At 41.1% G+C, this 26,113-nt stretch overlaps 2 protein-coding genes across 2 annotated transcripts in view; one reads left to right on the forward strand and one right to left on the reverse strand.

The window, feature by feature from the left end:
* Positions 1-11,823, reverse strand: part of FIG4 (FIG4 phosphoinositide 5-phosphatase) — a 102,827-nt gene extending 91,004 nt beyond the window's left edge. Inside the window, exon 1 of the mRNA XM_044426684.1 lies at positions 11,585-11,823. Within this exon, the coding sequence (XP_044282619.1) occupies positions 11,585-11,647 (63 nt within the window). The 5' untranslated portion in view covers positions 11,648-11,823. The remainder of the gene's footprint in view (positions 1-11,584) is intronic.
* Positions 11,824-21,448: 9,625 nt separating this feature from the next.
* The window catches only part of AK9 (adenylate kinase 9), a 53,860-nt gene continuing 49,195 nt past the window's right edge, over positions 21,449-26,113 (forward strand). Inside the window, exons 1-4 of the mRNA XM_044449206.1 lie at positions 21,449-21,541; positions 21,849-21,961; positions 23,621-23,812; positions 25,236-25,361. Coding sequence (XP_044305141.1) covers positions 21,499-21,541; positions 21,849-21,961; positions 23,621-23,812; positions 25,236-25,361 — 474 coding nt within the window. The 5' untranslated portion in view covers positions 21,449-21,498. The remainder of the gene's footprint in view (positions 21,542-21,848; positions 21,962-23,620; positions 23,813-25,235; positions 25,362-26,113) is intronic.

The raw sequence follows: 26,113 nt of genomic DNA on the forward strand, positions 1-26,113 counted from the left end.
TTAATTTGCCAATCACATTTTTGATTTCTAGGTCTATTAACACTTGATTCAAGTAGTTTTTATGTTTGCTAGATGACTTTTATTGGAAGACAAATAATTTCTTTATATTAATTTCTAGTGGGCTGTCTGGTATAGTTTTTTATAAAAATGTAAACAAATTTTCATCTAAGCAATGGTGTGGCTCCTTTGTTATTCTGAAACCCCTGACGTAACCCTAAATGTAATTTCTGGATATTTTCATTTTTTATTTGCAAATTCATCAAATTGTCTCTACAATTAAATGGGAGAAACCTGGATTTTACCCATTTCTACACCTTATAATTTACATTTTTTCCAATTATGCTCGCAGAGCTGTATTGTCTGCTGTATTCTCATTTGTCTTCTCCCTCTAGCCATTCCTGTAGCAATTTATCACTATGCTCCTCCCTTTTGTAAGAGGCCTGATTTCACTGATAGAGCCCCCTCACCACTGCTTCCACAGTGTCCCAAACCAGTGACACAGCTTTGTCAAGTGATGTGACTGAGAAGAGCAGCATGGTCTACCCTTTAAATACCTGCAGGAACAGGATCAGATCTCTGCATACTTGGAACCACTAGAGACTGTGTGATAATGCAGCGCAGCCAGGTGCTCTGGAATGCTCTATAAAAGGCCTCCCTGTGCTACTCAGCTTTGCTACAGCAACATGGGTCTTTGTTGTGGCTGGTTTGTACTCCTGATCCTGCCACCAGTCTTTCCTTGCCTTTGACCGTGACTTAACTCCTGCCAGCTTTTAATCCTGTTTCTGCCTTTGCCACTGGTACTACCATGTTTTCTCAGTATCAGACCTTTGCCTGAATCACTGTTTCTGTCATACCATGTTTGACCCTTGACTCTTTCTGCCTCTGCCTTCACCACCAGAACAGTCAAGTCTTGTTGGGTATTTGACCCTTAAGTGTTCCTACCTCTGCCTTTGGCACTACTGCACCCCCCCCCCCACCGCAAGAGCCCTCTCTCTCCCATACCCACCTAGTCCTGCTGTTCTAGCCACAGACAACAGCATCCTATGTCTCAGACGTGACACTCACTTCAAATTGCGGTAGTGTCCAGGATACCTTTTAAGAAGTCAAATGTGCTCACAGGCCCCAAAAGGTTGCATAACTCTGCCTTAAAATATAAATTCTTGCAACTTTATCCGTAATTTGACATTAAGTGAGAGGTCCCCCACATGGCTCCCAGAGGCACCTCTCGTTGTGCCTAAGAAGGGCTCCCAACCCACAGGCACTTGAACATACATAAATTTGCATGAAATGCTCACAACTTTTTAGTAATTATACATAGGCTTCAGCAGTTTCCCCTTCCATTTGTTAATTTCCATGAATCAGATAAATAATTTAAAAGGACTTGTATGTCAATTAATATTGAAGACAATTCCAATATAAAATTTATTTGTGTAATAACCTCCTCTCAAAAAAGGCAACTACTAGACACTACCAAAACATGTGCTTAAAAGCAACATTTCTACTTTTTAGAAATTAGCTGAATAAGACAATCTGTTTGTCATGAACATACTCTTAGAATTTGCTTGGATATGGAATGTCTTTAACATTCTTAAATCTCTGTCTTTCTCTCAGTAGGTAATGCTGCCACCAGGAAATTAATTCTAGTCTTATTAATTAACTTCTCCTTCAATATTGTACTGAGGCTATAAGGATCCTTCAATGGACTATGTGGTCCTGAGAATGAGACACTAGCATTCAAACAATCTATGACACTGAGTTAATAAAAATAAAACTTTATTTCTACAAAAAGCACATTGGTTTCAAGATTGTCAGTAACTTGTTTCTTTAGAAAGTAGAACAATGTATAATAACAACTTCCGATTGATATATATCACTGTTTCCCTTTACAAACACTACTCAGAGATCCCCCTTTCTCTCCTGCATCCAAGTTTCTGTCAGCTTCTATCTCTCACAACCTTATAGTACTTGACAATATTAGATAATGACTCTCCCTAGTCACTAATATGTCCTCCATGTATTCTATTATGAATCCTAAATGCCTTTCATGGCACTATCTAGGATTCTAAAGAGAAGGCTGCCTCTTCAGATTGCCAAATGTGCCCATGCAACCAAAAAAGTTGAGGACTTTACCCTTAAGGAATAGATATAATATCCCACAGTTTTAAATATGTGCTGTTGCCTATGAAAATATGTTGCAGCTATTATGGGGGGGGGGAGAGAAAATACTAACTACAATGAGCTAATTTAGCTGGAAAACATAATCTTGTAATTCAATCTAAGATTACACTCAATGTTACTGTTAGCAATTACTAATCACCCTTCAAGGTGAAAATCAACATCAATAAAGCCTAAAATGCCTTAGCAATTCCATATTTATTAAGAATAAAACATAGTGGCCATACCTTTTATACCACATTGAAAGGAAAAGCTACAGGTCTTCCAAAATCGCTATTTCTAAACGTCTATGAATGTTCCCCTCAGTTAACCTCATCTACAGCTCCACAGGCATTCTATACGCAGACAGTTCCCAACAAGCACCATCCTCCACATTCATTTGAGGGTCCGGAGGAACTCTTTGCAAACAAGATAGATGTGAACGCAGAGCTAATCTGCAATATTCCTGTGAACAGAGGAGCAAAAAGTGGCACATCTGAGTGGTTTACAGCAAGGAGGTTTAGGACTCACTCTGTAGTCACTTCATAATCAGAAGTTGCCTCTGCGCTCTTACTTACCAACATGCAAAATATAGCTGAGTTAGAATGTTTCATGACAGTATGATTATTTAAAACAGAATCCTTGCTTTAATGTCAAGACTGTTTTTTCATCAAAGGCTATAAAACAACTATATGGATTGATTGAAAGGGAAATGTTCACTACCGCCTCACGGGAAACTAAGTACTCATGAAAAGAGGCTTAGATATTGTACTGTTGTATATTAAAACCTACCAGCCTTTAATCCCTAAGGCAAGAACAGCCACTGAAAGAAATACAAAGGAAAAGAAATATACATGCTTCTGCTTGGCACATTTGTCTCCTAAGATTTATATCTTAAGCATGCTTTACAAACTATTCATATCGGCTCTATTGCAAAAAACAGCAATCATCATGCAGCCTGATCCTTCCTACTCATGGTGACATGAAAACACTTACCACTGAATCTACACATGTTACAAAACAGTTTAAGAAACAAAAAAGCAGTAAGAGAATTGGGTAAGTCCTAATGTGAAGAGGGGAGAGAAAAGGCACCTGACTTTACAAAATATAAGCTTTAAAATGGGTAAGATCCCAGGCTTACACCCTAGTTTAAAAAGACCTTTATGTAAAAGAGCTGGGAAAGATCTTTGTCTCTGAAGTGCTGCTACCAAGCAGAATAGACACCTGTGGGTCTAATGGATAAACTGTGTATAAGGCCGTTTATAGTAGAATGCAGTGGGGCGGGGGAGAGAGAATGAATGAATATCTCATGCAGAGCATGTATGAATTACCGAGAAGAAAGTGTGTGTTTACAGCTGAGTTGGAAGACCCAAGGGCCACATTTAGTTTCATGCTATTGCTTTCTGAACTGTCACTTCCTGTGAGTGAGTGCCAGTGAAGAGGGAGCTATACAATGCTGTGAATCCTGTCCCCAGTGCCTGCAGATTCTGCTTGTCTTTTCCCATAGGTCAGCAGCTAGTCATAAGAAAAAGGTTCCATGCATATGGTATAGAGGCTGCATACATGCGCTCTTTCCTTAATACAGCAAGCAGCAACTTCAGGAACATTCTGTTCAGAGGAAAAATTATATGGGAAGTCCTGATCCAGTATGCTACTGCTAGCTGTTATTTACAAACTGTGACATCACCAATCACAGATTTGACCCTTTGCAAGCAAGAAGCAACTAGACTTCTTGTTCTTTAGTTCTCATTCAGTTGCTTTCTCCTTAAAAATTTTTACAAAATACTCAAGCCATTTAAACACAGCAAGCATTTCATGGCATATGCATGCCATAGTACCAAATACAATAATATTCATGTTCTCAGAAAGAAAAACTGGGGAAAAGATACAAGAAGAGAGAGAAACAAAAGTGTAGTGAGAACTGCAGTTTGAGAGAGGAATCCTTTACTTCAGGGGTGTGGAACCTCAGGATGAAAGACCAAAACCAGCTAATCATGGCAGAAGGTCTGGAATACAGGCAGCCAGGATATAAGTTTTCATCACCTGAATAGGGAAAAATGCATCACCACTTCATACTCCCTCATTCTATGTGTCATCCTCTTTCGATTTGCTACCAGACAATCTCCACAAGAAGCTATAAATCCAGAAGCAGAACCCTACTGGGTCTTGCCCAGATCGCACAAATTTCTCACAAGAGTTCCACAGCCACTTGTTCCAATATTGGACTCTCAAAGGGGGAACAAAGTGGACAGCTATTCTGGAAGATCCTATGCAAATTCACCATGGCAAATATGACGACAGGAAAATATCTGATAGGACTCTTCAGAGCAGCTGTTAGAATAGGTGTGGCAGCGGCAGCAGGAACAAGACCTCTTGGCTCAGTTGAGGCACAGTGCAAATTGCCACACTTCCGGCTCTGCAACCTTAACAGGTGGTCCTTTTATCCAGGAATGGATAGAACTATTTCCCTCCCACCTACAGGCAATACAATGTGAAGGAAGAATCTGTAAGCTCATCTCTCTTCATGATTTTTTAAGATGAGAAACTGGAGGTTTACTGAAACTTGTCAGTCAACTGTGACACAGCTGACACATGGAGCTGGGAATCTCAGTGTAGCATTTGCTCAAAGTCATCCCCTTCAGGTTTGAAAATGGTATTTCATACAACAGAGCCAGGTTAATGAACATTCCCAGGGTTGCTATTCTATACACACTTTCCTGAGGCTAAGGTCCATTGCAGACAGCAGGCCTTAAGTTTAAATATTCCAGTGTGGAGGGCCTCTGTTCTGTGTTCTAGTAAATAAGCCAGAATGCTCCATTCAATTCCCCCTTGGTGTTCCATTTCTTCCCCCACCAAGGTATAGCCCACATTCCATGCTTATCGAGGATGTTGAGTCCTCAATGGACTCAGTCTGAGGTTTCCACCCACCAACACTAATTTATGCACTTCTGTAAACTTCTGGATTCCCCCAAGCACCTTCTTCATGATTGCTGCCAGTCTGACTACATTGGTTCATTATAATGTAATGAGAGAAACCTATATAATGATGAAAAACACTCAAGTAACAGAGTTGCACACCTTAACCACAAACAGCCTGGCAATGATCCCATCAAACATCTCCAGCATAGTCCATCTCTAAATATACGTCCTATCCTTAGATTCAATTGTGCAACTTTTAACCATCAAAGAACTGACCCATGGCAATATTAACTAGTGAGTAAAAACATTTTTGTGTATTATTTATACAACCAGATGCAAGACCCAAGGTCATCTTGGTATGACCTGAGGTCATCTTAGACTGTCATTAAAGGGTAAGCAGAAAAGAAATGTGCTGTCAAAATTAGTAACCAAGCTTTTGTTAAGCTATAAAGAATCTTTTAAAAACATTTTCCAATATAGAAAGCAGATATTTAAAAAATCAACAGCATTGAAACTCAATTTTTTGCCCTTACAGTGCCGTAAAATGCTTTTGATTGCCAAATCTATTACTAGTATCCTCTACAACCCATATGTAATGACATTTTGGTTAATTAATTTCCATTTATTTGACCTAAAATTCTGAATTGAAAACATCTTTAGATCAAGGATGGCACAACCTGCACCCTTGGACCTGTGCTGGGACTCATGGTCTTCCCTTAATAACAATGATCCCCACTGATGAGCTTTCCTGCTTCTATGCTGCTAACTGTGATTTATAAGCCAGTGATACCAGTGCAGGTCCCCAAAAGGAGTAGAAAGCTAAAGCTTCCTCCCCACAACAAACCAAAAGCAGCCAGTATCGCTTCTTCTGCACTGCAGATCAGAATCATCAAGAGAGGAGATTTTACTCCTCCCGCTTCCAGCATCACAACTGGAAAACCCAGAAGCAGTTATGCCAGTTGGAGATGTCAACAGTAACCCAGAGCAGCCAGTAACACTAGAACAGCAATTCCCACTGGGGTAAGTAGAGGAGGTTTTAAGCCTCCGTCTCCTTTAGCAACCCCGAAGCATCCTCCCATCCTTAGCAACATATCTGTGCTGGTATGCGCATTTGGCCCATGGGCCCAAAAAGGCTGTACATCCTTGCTTTAGATATTCACTAGGGTTTTTACAACAAATGGAACCAGAACAGGCTTTGCTTATTATTGAAACAGAATTACAGACATCACTTACTTTGCAACAGTAACCAACACAGAAGTTGTAATTATTGCTAATAATGTATTGCTATTCACAATTATACGGCAGCATCATAAAAACTTAAGAATCTGGTCCTATAAATATATGCCCAGTTGCCATTCCATTAAGAACACAAAGAGGTATGAGATAAGTCTATTTGTCTTCCAGAAAGTTATCCAAATCTTACAGAAAAGGTCAAAATACAATTCAAGGACTAAATAGCATATTTCCATTTTTTCAAAATATTACAGGATTATGCATCATACAATTCAGAATATCTAAATTATAATAAAGCATGGAGATACTAGTCATGTTGGCAATATACTGCCTCCAGTGTGCCCCTAAATACTAGTTCCCGGGGAATGTGTGACAGGATACTACTGCACTCATGTTCTACAGTTATCCACCGTAGTAACAAAATATTAAACTATATTGGCCTTCAGTCTGATCTTTCCTGACTCTTATTTTCTAAAGTCACATGTTTTCCAAACAATCATTTTTTTGCACAATAAATATGCCTTTCTCCAACCAACAGAGTCTTTATTCCCCAAGAAGAAGAAAGAAGCTATCCCTCTTTAACTCCCTTACTCTTAGCATATTCTTGTGCTTCTCTTTGCGAGTATTGTACTTACACCAGAAAAAGTTGTATGAGAATTACCTGGGATAAAACAAACCAGCCAACAGGGTGAAATGCTAGGCTAGGGCATTTGCTCTGAAGTAAATTTTCATACAATGGAGAGTTCTGCACTCTAGAAACATTTGACCAGGACTTTTGTGGCAAAAAAATGTGACCTTCCTAGTATAAAGATACATTCCAAAGGAGATAGAAATGTCTAATGTGGAACTATACTCACTGCAGCTGAAACTTAGAACAATGTGGAACCAAGTTCAGTAACTTCCTCCAGAATGTGTTGTTCCCTGAAAGAAACCACTAGTGCAAACATCCGTGCTGCCCGGAACTCGCCACTGCTCCATCACCCGCTGCTGCCACTGCCACCCCAAGGCCAGGACCACCGGCCCAGGCCCCTGCTCCGGCCCGCTTCCCCTGGCATGTGTGAGAGACGCGGCGGGACGGGGTGGGGCACAGGTAGGGGCCCTGTGGACTACAAAGCGCCGGCGGCGACCGGGGCCAGCAGCTGAAGGGCGGTGCCACTGCCGTTTGGGGGCTGAGCGGGGGACTGGGCTGGCCAGGGGCTTTGGTGGTGGCTCCTGGGGGACTTCAATCTCCATGCCAAGATGGTTCTAACTGGGGCGGCTCAGGACTTCATGGCCTCCATAGCAGCCATGGGGCTGTCTCAACACGTCAGTGGCCCGACCCATGAACGTGGACACACTCTGGACCTGGTTTTCTCGACGGGGCAGGAAGAGGGTGATCTAAGGGTGAGGAATTTAAGTTTGACGCCCTTGTCATGGTCAGATCACTTCCTCATAAGGTTTGAGCTCGAGAGTGGCCTTTCCCTCTGTAAGGGTGCAGACCAGATTGTATTGGTCTGCCCCCGGAGCTGGATGGATCCTGATGGATTCCTGAAAGCTCTGGGGGATTTTCTGGTTGACAAGGCTGGTGATCCTGTCGATGCCCTGGTTGAATTGTGGAATGGGGAGATGACCAGGGCAATTGACACGATTGCTCCCAAGTGTCCCCTCCCACCTGGCAGAGCCCGTTCATCTCCTTGGTATACACCTCAATTACGGGCAATGAAGCAGGTTGGGAGACGTCTAGAGCATAGGTGGAGGAGATCACGGGGTGAATCTGACTGAACACACTTAAGAGCCCATTATCGGGCCCATGCTGTAGCAGTGAGGATGGCAAAGAAGAAATTATTTTCCACTTCCATTGCCTCCTCACAATGCCATCCACCGGAGCTCTTTCGGGTGGTGCAAGGGCTGATACATCCAGGCCCAAAGAAAGATCTCATACCACTCTCGAAGGCCCACTGTGATGACTTTGCCAGGCATTTCAGGGAGAAAATCGCTCAGATTCGTCATGAGCTTGACTCTACTATTGAACCAGATTCTACTGAGGAGATGCCAACGACGCCGTCGAGTCCACAATTAATGGATGAATTTCAGTTGTTGCGGCCTCATGATGTGGACAAGGTGCTTGGACAAATATGCCCTACCACTGCTTACTAGACGCATGCCCATCTTGGCTACTTAAGAAAGCCAAGGACAGGATCGGCACCTGGATCCTGGACGTGGTCAACGCCTCTTTAAGAGACAGTCAGGTACCTTCCTCTTTAAAAGAGGCAGTAGTCTGGCCAGTCCTAAAGAAGACATCCCTGGATCCAGAGGTGGCCACCAATTATAGACCGGTGGCCAACATCCAGTTCCTGGGCAAGGTGCTAGAGCGGGTGGTAGCGGGACAACTCCAAGCATTTTTGAATGAAACTGATTATCTGGACCCATTTCAGTCCAGCTTCAGACCCGGGTACGGCACTGAATCTGCCTTGGTCGCCCTGTACGATGACCTGTGCAGGGAGAGAGACAGGGGGAGCGCGTCCCTGTTAGTTCTCCTGGACCTCTCAGCGGCTTTCGATACCATCGACCATGGTATCCTTCTGAATAGACTAGCAGGATTGGGAGCTGGAGGCACCGCATGGTGGTGGTTCCGCTCCTATCTCAACGGCCAATTTCAGAAGGCGGTGCTGGGGGACTATGGCTCTGTGCCATGGCAGTTATGCCATGGAGTCCACAGGGGTCCATTTTGTCCCCCTTGCTATTCAACATCTACATGAAACTGCTGGGAGAGGTCATCAGGAGGTGTGGGTTGTGGAATCATCAGTACGCTGATGATACCCAGCTCTACCTCTCATTTACCACCAATCCAGGTGAGGCAGTGGCTGTGCTGAACCGGTGCCTGGCCAAGGTAATAGGCTGGATGAGGGCCAATAAACTGAAGCTCAATCCAGACAAGACGGAGGTCCTGTTGGTGGGTGGTTCGGGCCTCGGGATGGGGGACTTGGGCCTTGTCCTAAATGGGGTTGCACTCCCTCTGAGGGACAGGGTTCGCAGCTTAGGAGTGTTCCTTGAGCCTGAGCTGTCTTTAGAAGCTCAGGTGATGGCGGTGGCGAGGAACGCTTTCCTTCAGCTTCGGCTGATCCATCAGCTGCGTCCCTTCCTGGAGAATGACTGCCTGGCAACAGTGACACACGCGTTGGTAACTTCCTGATTAGATTTCTGCAATGCGCTCTACGTGGGGCTACCCTTGAAGATGGTCCAGATACTTCCATTGGTGCAGAATAGAGCTGCCAGGCTGCTGACAGGGACTTTGCGTTGTTCTCATATAACCCTGTCAGATCCATTGGCTCCGGATTGAAGTCTGGGCCCAATTCAAGGTGTTGGTTATGACCTACAAAGCCTTCAACGGCTTGGGTCCTGGGTATCTAAAGGAACACTTGCGTCCATATATGCCCTCCCGCCCCTTGAGATCAGCAACAGATGCCCTTCTCCGGGAACCCTCTGTGAATATTAGGAGGTTGAGTACCCGGAGGAGGGCTTTCTCTGCGGTGGTGCCCCATCTATGGAATGCGCTCCCCAGAGAGGTCTGCCTGGCGCTGTCGTTATTTGTTTTTTGGAGCCAGGCTAAGACCTTTTTATTTAAAACTTATTTTAATTGTTAATTTATTGGTTATTTATAGGATTTTAAATCTTTTAAGCCGAGACACACCGGGTTTTAATGTTTTTATTGTACAATTTGTTATATTTTGTTCTTGTTGTGAGCCGCCCCGAGGCTTTGTTGTGATGGAGGTGGCATAAAAATGTTTTAAATAAATAAATAAAATAAACATACCCCTCAATTGTTGCATGGCATTCTACCATCTAAGAGGGAGAAACAAGATCACACAGGAACTTAAGAGGGATTTGCCCAGATAACACCATGAAACCATTTTAAGTGTTTTGTTTCCTTCTATAACAAATCAAAAGCTTTGGGGAAGTCTGCAGCCAGGTACAGAGGCAACAACAGGGTCCTCAGATATATATAGCCTTGGAATCTGGAACTCTCCAGGTATTTCTGAACAAAAACAACTTGCAGCATTTTTAACCATTGCTCATGCTGGCTAAAGGTGAATACAGCTGAAGTTTACATCAGGAGGGCTCCAAGTTATGGAAAACTGCATTAAACTATCATAACCACAGTTTCCCTATTTGTTCCTAATAAATACAACACACTCAGCCAACTCATTGGCAAGCTTGTTGTGTTACTTTGCACAATGCAAACCGTGACTCAGCACACCTGCTTACCTTCTAACAAAAGAAAACAAAACAAGATGGGACAAGAGCGATAAAATAACCAAATTGAAGTGTTTGAGACATACAGTAACAGGTTAGACTTATCCAAAGAGAACAGATGCAGTGAAAGCTTGGTACTTGTAGCTTAGTACTTTCACAGCAGGGGTGGGCAACCTGTAGTCCTCCATATGTTTTGATCCACACTGGCAATCAGCTGCAGCCAGCAGAGCCAATGGTTCTATAGTCTTTGCACCCTCTGAAAATTTCTAAATAGAATTAAAAATCTGAGAAGAGTTATGCCAGATGAGAGCAAGCATCTGCCTAGTCCAACATTCTGTTCAACTGCTCATGGGCAGAACATGAGTGTAACAGCAACTTCCAGGTCATGTTCTCCAGCAACTTTGTAAAGATGCATACTGTCTGATATTGGAAGTAGCATATAGCAATTGTAATTAGTAGGCATTTTTATTATTGTTTCATTCCTATACCAATTATGCCAAGGAAAGGTTCACAACCATTTATTTATTAAATTTATATATTGCCTTTTTTCTTTTTTTAGAACATAAAGCAATATTATCATTCTCCCCTCTTGCTCTCAATCTTATCCCCACAACAACCCTGTGAGGTAAGTTGGGCCGAGAGTCTGTGCAGTTGACTCCATGGTTGAGCAGGGATTAGAACTCAGATTGCCTGTATCCCACTCCCACACTCTTAAACTGGGTCTCAGTTCACTGAGTTCAGTGATAACCTCCATGAATTTGTTTCAAGGTCGGAGTAAGAACCTCCCTTTAGCAACCCTTTCACAAGCAAGCTTATTCAGAAATAAATCCTCCCAAGTTCAAAGGGCCTTACTTCCAGCTAAGCCTTTGGTCGCAATTCTATACACAGTTACAGGGAGTATACACCCCTGAGCACAAGACCTCTTAGTAAAAGGGCACAGGCTTATCAACAGATTTTTCGACATTCGGTGTGAATAACCTTCCCCACTTCTCAGTCATCGGTCACGCTGAATGAGAGAAGAGCAGGCGCTGTGGAGATTACTTACAGCTCTGGTCTCGTATAGCACCAATTTCTGCACAGAGCTGATGATCGGAACCGCCGCAGGCATGGCAACAGAGGTCGAGGAGGCTGCACTCGGCAACCTATAAGCCGCCAAGCCCTTCTAGGGTGCCCCCTCCTCGTTTGGAGGCAACTGTAAGGTTACGGCGCGGGGACAGAAGGGCTGCTAAGCCCTTCTCCCCTCTGAGCCACTCAAGGCACAGGACACCGGAAGAGAGTTGGCTGAGAGCAGCAGGAGCACGGAACCCTTCGCACCGCCGCAAGGAGCAGGCCGTTCCGCCTGGATCGCGCGCAATCGCACAAGGACTGGCCCCTCGGTGTCATGTGATCACATTTGCTGCCGCGGCCATTTTACATTAGGGCATGACGCCCGCCCTGCCAGGAATGCGTACGCCCGAGTTAAGCCTTATCTTTTGCGGGTCGCAGATTTAGGGAAAGGGTAGACACGTCGCTTCTGCGCTCTTGTCTTTTGTCTGGTCCTTAGTGGCGGTTGCAATCTTACGCATGGTCCGCCTAACGGAATCGCGGAGATGTAGCCGTGGGATCACATTCCTGCCCACTGACGGCAACCCTCCAGGATAGATTTGAGGAAGTTCGCAATGCTTGTGCCACAATAAATGTGTTTTTACTTGTGACTTAGGAAGCGACGGCCACAATCCTACGCAGGCAGCTGGGAGTCTATTTGAACTCGGTGGGACTTAGTCTACGATGGTTCAGAAGTTGTTATTTCTGCTGATAGAGGCTAGCGCCGCAGCTAGACTTATAGCGTGATCCTGGCATGCTTATCCCAGTCAGTAGCAAAAATCTACACTGTCAATAGCTCCGAATGTTTCCCAAAGGCTCCCTCCCTTTCTGCGAAAGATAAAGCGTTAATTTCGAAGCTGCCCAACGAGGCTTGCGACAGTCTGCAAGCGTGATGGGCGTTTAACGTCGCCGCTGAAGCAGCGCTGCGGCTCGTGCCACTTTCAAATGAGGAGCCTCGCGCAGGAGCACAGCTACGTTTTGTGCGATGATTGGGTGACGGGAGCGAGGGAGGTGCCGAGACAGCGAGTAGGACAGGGGGCGGGCCGCGGTCTCCAAGGTTACAGAGTAACACAAATCACTGCGGATCAGTGGTTAGTCCATCACGCTCTGGGCGGCTGCAGGAGGCGCGCTGGACCCAGCTGGGCCCAGCTGGGCCCTATCCCATAGTAAGTGCTCCACGCGAGAAGCAAGCCTTGCTATCTTTTTCTCCTCACTCGGCGGCCTGCTCCCGACGCTTAGTCACCATTGCCCGGCGCGAATTAAAACAACAAAGCGTCTTGTGGCACCTGGGTGGGCAGCTTGTGCCCGCCACGTATGGTAACCTGCAACGAATGTCCTCTCCTACCACTGGCTATGTCGGCCTGGACGACGAGGACTTACACAACAGAATAGCTGGCGGGTCACAAATTGCCCATCCAGTGAAGATTAATACATTTGTTCTATCATAAGCTTTCGTGGACATGGCCGACTTCATTGGATGCATAGTTAACTACAACTGAGAATTAGTTACTGCAGGATTTCTTCATGAATTCTCTACTGTTTTATACAATTCTGTCAGAACACTCAAGAAGGCTCTTTAGTTTAAAACTTATCTAAATTTACAATAATAGTCATACTTTGTAGGATTTTGAAGTGCTTCCAATAAAGAGGGTCTGTAAAACAAGTACACCTAAAGGTATGTAGAAACAGCAGAGGTCTTCTGAAGTAACACTTTTTCCCTTCCTAATGTAGGTTTACTGATGGCATCTCAACAGGAGGAGCAATCTTACCCCTTTGTAGATATATATGATGAAGATGAAGCTGATAGAGTCTTTCTTATGTCTAAGCCCACCTGCTTCCTCATCCTTGGAAAACCAGTAAGAAAGAATATCTGGTTTGATTAAACTGCCACTTCAGTCAATCTAACTTAATAAGCAATCTTGTATCTGCTTATAAGTCCTGCTGTATCACTAGGTTTTGCTTAGAGTGAAGGTGCACAGGGCATACACATTGCTGGAAGCAAGTAAGCCCATTTGAGCATACCCATAGGATTTCACTTATACTGTGCTTACCCTTTTCTCATATTCAGTAAACTTTTCTAGAGCTCTGGATTGACTTCAAATTTTAAAGGAACCCTGCCCACTCACTTTTCGCAACAAGCAAAACTTTCTGGGCTAATGAATCTTGCAGGGATCGCTACAGACATGCCAACTTGTTTCTTTCTATACCAAATCTGATGAACAAGAAACTTAACAGTGATTCTTGCTTCATCTTTGCACCTGAAAATAGCAGACAGCTTAAGAGACTGACAATGGCTTCAAGGGAATTGAATTTAAGAGAGTGGAGATGACTTCAGGGGTACTGCAAGGGCTGCTTATTCATGCCGCAATTACATATTCTAGCACATTGTATCGTTTTTCTGTATCATTTGGTATGTTACATTGCTCTTTTGTGTTATCTGGAGCAACCTTCCTCAGCTTTGTACCTCTACACAAAGGAATAATAGAAATTGTCATTCAACACATCTGGAGGAGAGCAGTTTGAGGAAGGCTGACTTGAAATGTTTCCATGACATTTCAGCTTTTACCAAAATAGGCTGTATGGGCATGGAAACTTCATTGCCCACTTCAAAAACAACAGTTAGATCAACCTTTAATTCCAAGTAAGAAAGTTGAACATCACATTCTCACTGATTTCAGAAGGACTAATTTCCCATTATGTATATTTATATTTCCAGCCAAGTTCACTGATCATAAATAATTTGTATTAGGAAACAGGCTGCATTCTGTGGCATTTATTTCTATCCTGTATTTATGATTAAGTTGTTTGTAGCTACAAACATATCATTTATCACTGGCTGAGTAAATATTGCTAGAAGTGACTATAAATATGTCCTTCTGGAAGTTTACGCTTGTCTCAGTGTTAAATGTACCGGATCTGATGCATTAAGCTAAACTTTGTATACACTGCAAAAAGACTTGTAATTATTTAGTGTTTTACATTTCTCTCCCTCCTTTTCACTAAAAGCAGTGTACATGATTCTCCTCTCCTTGCAACAAACTTGTGAGGTAGAGTAGGCTGAAAGTGACTGACCTAAAGGCACCCAATGAGTAGAGATTTCAATCTGAGTTTCCCCAGTCCAAATCCCACACTCTAAACTGTACTACATTGGGTCTCTGTTTGACTAGGCTCCTCTAGAAATTCTGTACAAAGTGTTTCAAAAGGACATTGTGAGGTGGGATGAGGAAGCGTTGTCAAATAGAACCAGAAGCAAGGCTACAGTTACACATTTGGAGCACAGTGCAACTTATTAACACATGATAAGTACAATTCAAAGAACTTTAAGATGCATACCAATGTCCATAAAAACAAAAACCAGCATGTTTGGTATTATGCCCTACAGAATTGAGCTTGGTTTCTTGTAACCTTTACCCTTCAAATGACATACCCACCTCCATAGCAAATACTGATTTTGCATGTGGTGTATTACCTCTTTTGTTCTTATTATAGGTTGTTTCTTTTTTAATTGTAAAGTACAGTTCAAACATTGTACAGTTATGCAGGTATTATTTGCATGGCTATTCATGTGAACAATATGATGCTTGTTTTTAATTAAAAAACTGTGGTTTATTTTTAAATTGAGAACTGGGGTGGGATGTTTTATGATATCACAGGTGCTCAGCCAATCAGTTTGCACAGCTTTTTCTGTTTCAGAGTGACAGTAGAAAAAATAGCTGAGCTCAGTCTATGTCTGAAAAATTATGTGTGACAGTGAGAGATGTATGGATTTTGTTACAGCCATTCCTTCTGTGTTTCAAGGATTGTTAGATGACTTTCATTCCATCATCCACTCATTTGGATTTTCTTAGGGATGTATGAGAATTTTGTTCATTTAGTGCATATGCACGTAATTGCTGGTGCACATCAATGTGTTGTATATTTGTACAAGTATCTCCCAAAACTTTTTAAAAAATCAGTCCATAGATCCTCAGAATCTGTATGTCTTGGAAAAGGACAGTCTATTGTGGGCTTCGTAGGATGAATTCGTATAAATCTGAACTCATTTGGAGTCATTGTGGATTTTTCTGACATCCCTCGTGACAACAGCATGGTAGTTCACTTTCAATCATGGAACAGCTCACACTTTAACATATCTATAGATTCTGTCCTAGGCACACAGTTAAACAACAGAGTGCATGGACAAGCTGAGTTCTTACCTTTGGTTACATTGCTATCAATGCTGTTTTGTAGCAGAAAAGTACTAGCTAGCACTCTCTTGTCCATGTCTCCTTAGAAGTTAATCCTAAAGCGTTCAGTGGAGCTTATCCCAGATTTTTAAAAAGCCTTAGTTAACCTTTTCATCTTCTGCATGAAAATGCTTAGGTAAATGTGTTTATAAGACACAAGATAAAATCAAATCACTTGAGTTATTTTGTCTCCAACACTTAGAAATCAAAAAGTGTCAGATATGTTTTCTCTCTTAAAGTCAACAAGCACAAAAAGAACCAAGACAACTATCCTGGTTAATCAAATAAATAAATAAATAAATAAGAAGTGCATAACTTAGTTTGCTATAAAAACTAGGAAATCTGGAATATATTTCATAAGATACTAGAGAATACCTACAAGATTTCTCACTTTATGACAGCAAGTAACACAGAAGCTCAAATGGAATTTCTACTCACTAGATCTAATAAAGATCAGTATATCAAGTTTTGTCTTTTTATTCTACTTTGTTATATTTGAAGCACTGCAACATTATTCCAGTTTTCTATAATCTTTCTGTTTTCATTTTAAGGGTGTTGGGAAAGACACATTAGCCAAAAAAATGGCCCAGATTTGGAAGTGCACACTCATAAATGGTAAATATGAAAAATATACTAGTTTGACAATATTCCTTGCTTTTTGTATGATTTGTAACTTTAGAAGCTGTGAAATCATCTGCAGTTTTTTTCTGAATTATTTTATTATTTCTTCAGAAGAAATTAAAGGAAAAAAGAAATAAATGGGATGAGTAGCTTGTCACCTGTGGTCACCCATACATACACACATAATGCCAAAACATAAAATAATCTTTTAAAAATGCAAGTAGAGTCCATAGTAGTGATAGAGTGCCTGAAGGGTGAAACTGAGTCAGTTTTTACCTGTTTGACTCCATAGCTAATACTCCATAGCCTTTTTGTTTCTTCCAAATAATGTTTTAAATGGATTTGGGAGGCCAAAGGAAGCAACAGGGATCAGATGCAGGATGTATGTCACACATTGCCCACCCCAATCGTGTGAACAACCAAAAGGAGGGCCAATCAGTAAACAAGAGATATTAAAGTAGGTCCAGAATCTTACTTCACGTATTATGTTTTAGAATCCTAGTTTGAAAAGTGAGTCTCATATTGCTCTAGAAATGCTAGAAAAACTTAGAAATCCTGAAGAAGAGAATTATTTTTTTCTTGGAGGTTTCTCCTTTACATCCTTTAGGATGTTAGGAAGTAGCATCCCTTTGACCACCTCACCTTGGATGCTGGTCACAACCTGGAGATTTGCTTACATTTCTTTTTTCCACAGCAGGCAGTATGGTGGCTGACTGCCTATGGTCAGGCCTATTGATTCTGATGCACAAGTGGCCCCCACTGTCTGCACGATGGCAATTTGCCAGGAACAGCAATTGGTAGGGCTGGTAATACATGGAACAAAAGTGGTGGCCCTTCATTCAAATAGACAGGATTAGATACTGCCCTTTCTGACAATAAAACATGCTGTTGTTCCAAATTCACCCACCCACTCCCTTTACTGTCCCATTCATTGACCCAGGGGGCATGGCACAAGTAAAGCCAGAACTGCAGCATCTTTTGCTGCTGCAAAGTGATTCAGAGGAGTGCAACCTGGTAATCTCATTGTTACTTCAGCTACTTACCTTTAAATTATTTTCCCACTGGCTCAGGCTCTTCCACAGAGACAATGTATAATCCCCATGGTGATCTCACCTTTTGGATCCCTTACTTAAATCTGCAAGAGTGAATTGAGAATACAGTAAGGCAGTGATCAGATTTTCACTCACTCAGGTCTGATCTGGCATCAGCAGGACTGTGAGTCAAAGGCTAAATCTGAAAGGGCATCTGGCTGTTTTAGCAAGTTTGCTGCAGAAAGGATTTCTCTGAAATTGATTGGTGCAGTGTTTCCAAACAGCTGCAATATTTGATTGCAACATGAATTTTAACTGCTATATGGCTTTACATTGCATCTGAAAGAAGGACAGTGTTGCTTTACAAACTGTATCATTTATCATTGTTGCTTTACAAACTGTAACATGAAATACAAGGGAGCCCTCTGGTGGCCGAAATGGCAGTTATGATTTTTGTGAGAACCTTGGTCAGATAGACATGATCCCAGAGATGGCATACTTCTAGATGAGGCTTTTATTATGTGTTTACCATGGCTTATTTGTGGAGATTTATGGGGCAGGCAGCTATACAACATTGTCATCCTCTTTCATAGCTTCTCTATTTTCCTGCCACTTCTCTGTTTTTTTCCCCCTTAATCATAATGGGAAGAATCCAATCTCTTTTGAAATTACAAAGTCATTTGTAACCATCCATGGGAGGGATGCAGTGTAAGACTGATTTTGCATGATGTCCTTAGGGAAATTGGTTGTGATGCTAGCCATGGCAATTGCAAGGAGAGTGTTCCATTTGCCATTCTGACTTTTCTATTTCATTTTGCTTCTGGGAATTCACATCTGACAGACAAAAAGTGTATGCTTTCTCTTTTTAAGTGGTGTGCAGAATGACCACTAAGATTTCCCACTTTAAGACAACAACTAACCAGAAGCCTCATGTGGCTGCTTTGAGAATGAGAAAACTCGACACTGGGGGAGAAGGTGTATATCCCTTTCACCTGCCTTATTTTCTCTATCTAAATGTTGCCTTATAAAGCTAGCATTAGCTAAAGATGGCGAGATAGAGATGTTATATACCACACTCCGATTTTATTTGAATCCCAGTAAAGTTACAGCAAGAAGATATATTAATAACTGTCCATCCACATGCAGAAGTGGACCAGAACATTCTACTTTTAATAATGATGTTTACTATCTAAACCCAGATACGTATAATTTTGTTCTCATCCAACAACTTGTGTGGTACTTTGCTTTTAAAACCTATCTCCAAATTCTGCTTAACTGATAAAGGTGGGCAAGAACAAATTTAAAAGAAATGACAACAATATCATAAAATTCATAATTTACTAGAAAATCAACCAATTGCAGCTAAAAATTAAACTCTTCCACCCTAAAAGTTATAAAAACAAGTGCCTCTGGTAGCTGTTGAAAATAGACCTCTTGAAAGCTTTTTCATACAGGTTATTTTTAATCTATTGCCTTTTCATATAGTGCACATTTAAAAGTTATACTATGCTACCACATGGTGTTTTTAAAATGAGATTAGACAAAGTCTTCAGTGAGGAGACTATTAATGGCCACTAGTCATGATGACTATACAGAAACTGCTCTGAAATGACAGTTCCTTCAAAACAATCACAGGAGAAGGCTATTCCCTTCCTTTCTTGCTTGTGGACTTTTTGGTCTAATCCAGCATGGCTCTTCCTTTGGTCTGTAAAAAGGGGAGAATGGAGTCTGGGAATGACATTCCTCAGCCAGGAGTTTCCAAAGAAATAATCTTGTCCCATGAGCTCAGATAAGGGGCAGACAGCTTCTGGAGATTATGGGCTCACATGTCTGCCCTCTACTGGCAAAATTGCTGCCACAGCAGCAACTCCCCTCCACTGCACAATTTTGTTTGAAAGTAAGACAGTTATCCACTGTGTGCCTTATTTTTGAAGCAAATTGCCATTTTTTTCTGCTACTGCAGCAGGTTCAGAAGTTGTGATAGACAGTGGAGGCTGGAAAAACAGGCCATGGGAGGGGTGAGGCATGCAATCTGCAGATTTGATTGACCTGTGCCTGATAAATGCCTGTGAAAATAAGCCTCCCTTTCCATGATTTTGGGAAGAAGGATATTATGGATGCTTAGCAACTGTAGGCTTTCTGCTCAATTATTTGGTGCCCAAAGTGGCTGGGCTGATCTTCACTGATAGCTAAGCCACAGAGGCAGGCTCTTCCATTCCCCTGCACTAGTGCTGGCAGCTGACAATAGCTAACAAAGAAATGAAGGCTCTTTGGTTGTAAAAGTAAATAGACAAAAGTCAGCAGAAAACCTCAAAGCACTGCCTTAAAATAAAAGGGAGGAGTAGAGGCCAGGAGGCAGGCAGCCACTATTACACTCCAAAATGGCTCCTGGGCATTGTTTCTCCCTTTTGCCTTATGGAAATGTGAATAAAAACTCCTGCTTGTGGTTAGATTTCACTTCTTTGGGCTCTTGGTTTACACTAATCCTTGCACTGCTTAGGACCACAATACCTATTGGAATGCCTCTCCCAAATGCAATCTGTCTGGACACTAGTTTCAACCTGTGGGAACTTCCTACAATTTCAAGCAGGCTTTCTGGGGAATGCTGGGAATTGTAGGATTTTTTGGTCTAAATATGCATAAGATCACACCCTAATGGAGTCTAACCTTTACTGTGTGTCCTGTGTGTGTGTGTGTGTGTGTGTGTGTATTACATTTATGTATGTATGTGTACATATGTATGCATAAATCCACTTCTAATGAACAGTTTCTATGTAATATATCCATTTTAGCTTTGGAGCTGATAGATGAGAACATAAAATCAGAGACAGAATATGGACTCAAGGTAAAACCTGTACTTTATTTAATTGACTTTATCGGGTATACACTATTTTATTTCTCTTTAAGACTAAAGGTTTATTTCTCTCAAACAGTAATGCAACGGGTAGGGGAGTTCATTTCAGTGGTGCTCACAACAATGAATTATTGATTATAAGGCAGAATTAAACTTGGTGTTTTGAAGAAGGAGCTATTGCTCAGTGGTACAGTGTGTGCTTTTCATTCAGGTTCAACTTCTGGTGTCTACAATTTAAAAAAACAGGCAACTACAGCCTCTCTTGGAGCCCTGGGCACCTTTGAGAATGTGAGAAGCTACTGTGGGCACCACTACAAACTGCTTAATCTGTGGCTCAGTGCTTTGGCATCTACCTGTCACTTTTAGACTGCATCTTATTTTTTAGAAACCTATATTTTGCATCTATTGGACACTGCAATTTCTCTCTAATAAGGGAGTAACTAATTCAACTAATTGCTGGCTAATATAGGTAATGCTTCTTTTAAACACATGTTTTGGTAATATCTAGTTGTCGATTGTTTTTATGGGGAGTTCAATTACATGCATACATTTTGCAATGGAACTCTTTTATTTGCTGATGTAATGTGCTTTTAGCTACCTGCTTCATGGCTGTTAACATGTGGTCAGTACAGATGGATTCTCTGCACCCTTCTAACAGCTAAAAGTCTGATAGCACTAGAAGCATAAACACTCACTTCCTACAATGCAATGGATTGACGACCTTAGACCATTTTCAGTACCTGAATGGGTGGCATGCAGATTCCACCTTCAAACAGATACTTATTTGATATTCAGTCTGCTTATGTTAAAACTAACATAGAATTGTTAGAAAGTTGGATACATTTCATACAAATCCATGTATACATATTAAAAACAGGGGGGAACATATATTTACAGGTGCCCAGAACTTTGAAGGTATGCATGAGTACTGCACTGGGAAGCCCTGAAGACACACATAAGGGGAAGGTTGGAGAGTTTTTCAGAGTGAACTGTACTGAGCCAGATAGATAAATGGTCTTCCACACTATTAAACAATTTTGGGCCAATTATATATCTAATATGCATACAATATTATATTTATTTTTAATAGTGTAAGGAACTGCTTTACCAAGGCCAAAATGTTCCTGAAGAATTGATTATAAAGATGCTTCTAAATAAGATTGAATCTCCAGAGATTATGCATTTTGGTATGTGCTTTCTTTCTTTTCCTGACTATCACATATGTTTCTATTAATTCCATAAGAGTTGAGGAACTCTCTACAACAATAGGGAAGGTGATGCTGGGATTGCAGAGGAAGGGGGAAGGAGTAAAACACTGGACCCAACCTAATGTTTCCAAGGTCAGAATGGTTAAATCTGGGGTTGGGGAGAGTTCTGTTCTTCTAGGCAGCTTTTACAGTTTGTGGTGTGGCAATATGTAATTGAAATGCATCAGCAGTATACAGTGTGCATATATGTGTGTGTGCTAATCGAGGTTTTTGTGTGTTTTTGCAGGTTATGTTCTCTGTGATTTTCCATCTCTTTCAGAGGAATTCATGAGTATACCCGAACAGATACAGATAATCAGAAATTTAAAATTAAAACCAGATTTCCTGATTAATATTAAGGTAATGGTCAGTTTCTCAGATCATCTTATACTGGCTCTGCAAGTGAGATTTAATATTGTTAGAGGTGTTGATAGGAAGGTTCTGATTGCTTCTGACTTAAATATATTCTTTGGTATTTATACTCTCCATTAATTCATTTATTCCTGAAAATTCAAGTTGTTATTCAAAATCATTGCATTCTTGTTTTCTCCTAGGTGGTGTTCTGGATTTTTAAACTGCTGATTTTTCATTATTTTAAGCCCATAGGTTGCAATTGAAGCCCAGTCTTTTCAGTCTAACATGAGCTAAACAGGTCACTTATATTACCTGGTTTGTGAGTGGTGTGGTTTGAGAAGTGATTGGTGATGAAAAGTAACTCCGCCACATAACTCTCTTACACACAGATCTTTGCACTTTCAAACACTGCCTGTTTTACAGTACTAATTGCCTACTATGGAATCAAATTGTAAAGAATCTTAATATGCTTCTAGAAAAGGGGGAAGGGTAGAAGAAAATTAAACAAACAGTACCACTTTTCTAAATGTTTAGGTCTTGAAATTGTCATAAATGCAAGTGGGAACGGGAAAGGATTCTTTTAATTAAAATATTGAACTATATAGCCTAGTTCAGCCTTTTCCAGACTAGTGACCTCCAGACTTTTTGGACTTCAATTCACATCCATCTGAGTTTCATGGATAATGTTAAAGAGCTGTAATCTGCAACACCTGGAGGGCACCAGGTTGGAGAAAGCTGACATAGACTAATTCCAGTGCCCATGTTAAGTACAGCTTTGATGGGGCAGTGAAATTTATGTGGATCTTCTTCCTTTATTTTTGTAGTGTGTTCATTGCAAGGCAAAAATAAGATGAATTTGACAATTTATGTCAGTTTGGGCTTTCTCCATGGAATAGCAGGAATAATGGTACAAAAGCTCTAACTGGAAAGGGGTAGAGTAGAAAAACTCTCCCATAAAAGTAGCAGGCCAAAACTCTTATTGAGTTAGAGCAACAAGAATAGCAATGATGGGTGCTCTTTAAGGGAGAAGGGTAGGCCATTTGAAGTCCCTGCTGTCACGGCTGTGGGGGACAGTCACTCTGGCTTGGTGAGGTGTGCGTTGGATGAAGTTTTGTCAGTATTTTTAAAGAAGGTGAACTTCTGAGTAGTGGCTGCATCGTGAACAAATAGTACTGAATTCGAGAAGGATCTATGTAGCAGTAATGGTGCATGCACGGATCATTACTTTTTAAAGCTATCTAGAAATAGTTTGATTTTCTCTCTTATGATTTTGGAGATGTTGGTGTACTTTAATTGTAGAGAAATGTGATTGTGAAGTTTGCACATAACGTAAAAGTGGTTGTACAAAATGCCAAGACTCACTTCAGGCTTTAATGGGATGGAAGTGCATTTGCTTAAATTCAGTTTTTAAGGTGGGTGTGAAGGTACTTGTTATGTAAGAACCAAACCGGCAGAAAGTTATGTGCAGCGACCCTGATCACAATTCTTCAACAAATTAGCCATCTATTGCAAGAAAATGGATTAACTGTATTGTCTTTTGTCTTAAGACGTCAAGGCACCTACACTAAAAGCTTTACTTACAAAAATCTTAGAGTTTCGAATTATAGTGTGGGCTGTTCCTAACCAAACTGCATCCCATAACTATTTTTCTGTGTTTTTAACTAGTGTCCTAACTATGATTTGTGCCAAAAAATCACTGGACAAAGACAGCACCCTGACATGGGACAAATATATCAGAGGGAAGAGTGGGATCCTGATATTATTGAAAAGCGTAAAAAGAAGAAGAAGGAACCACGGAAACCTACAGAAGAGGAAGAGGAGGAAGAGGAGGAGGAGGAGGAAGAAGAAACCAATGAGGTACTTTATCAAGACTTCCTGGAAAAGAAAAAAACATTAAAATAATATGTAGTATCCTAGTAATATGAAACTGCATTGCAAATATATAAGTAAAATATCTAATGATCCTTTATGGTGAATTTAAAAGAACTTTCGGCTTTGTTGCATAATATGAAAGGGCCAGAGTACACCTATTTGAATTTGTATCTTTATTTCCCATAGTTTTGGAGGTTTGGGGGCGGGATGCTTGGTGTGGGTAGCTATAAAATATATTTAGAAAAAACCCTAAAATGTACTATATTAATTAAATAATTTCTTACCTCTACATGCCATACATTGGCGCAAACAAAAGTGGATTATGTGTTTTAAAAATTCTTTTTGCTGAGCTTTGCCAATCTTCTGAAAAAAGCAGTTCCATGGTTATAGGGCAAACAGAGAAAATATCTGTCTGCATGCCTGCCCTTGCCATTCAGTCATGTTGCACAGGTGACATAGACTGCTGGAAGAAATGGAATGTCTTCAAGAGTCATCTCAGGTTTACATTCACCTGAAAGAGCTCCAGCCTGAAAAAGATTCTTTAAATGGTAAAATGGTTTAATAGATTTGTATTCCACTTTTTAAGAAAAATGCATTATTAAAGATTAATTTCATTCACTCCACAACTTAACCAGCCACCATTTCAGTGAAGACTGCTGAAAGTAGAGTTTGGAAAGAGGTCTTGGTATTGCATTCTTTAATGATGGGTTAGAAGCACACAGGTTGGAGACAGCCATCATAAGTGTTGGTGCATGTGTAATAACAATCCAGCAACATAGAGGCAGGGGAATTTATGTGCAAAGGAAGGTGTATGCAATTTGGTATAGCCATAGTTAAGGCATGGCTACCAGCCCTGGCTAAGAGAAATGTCAAGGCAGGGGTTGCATGATCTTAGGGGAAAGAGAACAATGAGGGAAAGGTCTATAAAGAATGATGTGTGAGTTTTGCAATTTGGTGTGCAAGAGCAGAGGACTGACTTGGGGAATTCACCAAGGGATGCAAAGTGATCAGGAAATACTATGTATTTGAATTTGGAAACACAATCCAAATTTCAGTCTGTTTTCTTTGCCTTTAAAAGAAAAATTCTATGCTTTATTTTCAAATTTTGAGGACTGCAGTCTATTTAGTTCAATGCATACCTAAAGTTTATTTACACAACAGAGGACAGTCACACAAAGCCCTTTCCTTTTATTCCCATTGTGACTTGGTTATGGTGTTCAAAATTTATGCATGCTTAAATAGGAAAAAAGCCTATATCTCCTGAAATTCTCCAGCCATCATAGGATCATGACCTTAGCCAACAGTTCCTGTTGCAGCTTCCTATGATACCAGAGTAGGTACTGGGATCAAGATTGCTGCTTTCTGTTTTTATTATAATAACATAATTTAAGTTTTTTCCCCCTCCTAGGCAATAGCTGATCAACTCATGTTGACAGAAATTTTGCCGAGTTTGGTACAGAGACCAGAAGATTTTTTGGAAAATGCACAGGAGAGAATTGCAGTCTATAAAGATACTATGCTACAACCTCTCGAGGTAAGAACAATATGGTGTGTTTGCTATAACTTTTATAAGTAAGAGGACAAAAGTAGAAAATAGCAGATAACTGTTCCTTTAGCATTTGTGTGATATTGCTGACAATCACTTACATTCTGCTCAGAAAAATGCAGCCAATATGATCAAGAGTCTGGAGCAAGTCCCAAGTGAAAAAAAGTTAGTGCTGGGAGTTTTTTAGTTTAGAATAAAGGTGGGTTATGGAGCCACCTTTATTCAATGGAGGTGTATAAAATTAAGCACACTGTGGAGAGACTGGACAGGGAGCATTGCTTCCCATAAAACTGGAAGATTCTGGACAAATGAACAGACATATTTCTTTGTACAGCACATAGTTAAACACTGTAATTTGCTGACACAAGGCAAGAGTATATGTGACTACTAGTCATATTTGCTAAATATTAGCTTTAATATCAGAGATACTATGTCTCTCAATACCAGTTGCTGGGGAGCATACGTTCATGCCTTCTTTGTAGGCTTGTCAGTAAGCATCTGAATGCTGGGCTAGATAGCCTTCAATCTGATCCAGCATAGCTTTTCCTATATTCTTATGAGGGCCCTGTACTATGAAAATGGACAATTAACATTGCTAATCTGGTCCCACCATGCTTTGTCAGTTTCTAAGCTGTGCTGTCTCCATGAGTCTTTTGCATGAGGGTACATGTAAGACTTCTTAAGTGTAATCATATCAAACCCCCATGTCCTTTACCATGTATAACATTTATATTTGTTCA

The sequence above is a fragment of the Varanus komodoensis genome, unplaced genomic scaffold (assembly GCF_004798865.1).
Source record: "Varanus komodoensis strain SLA01 unplaced genomic scaffold, ASM479886v1 scaffold1, whole genome shotgun sequence".
Taxonomy (NCBI): Eukaryota; Metazoa; Chordata; class Lepidosauria; order Squamata; family Varanidae; genus Varanus; species Varanus komodoensis.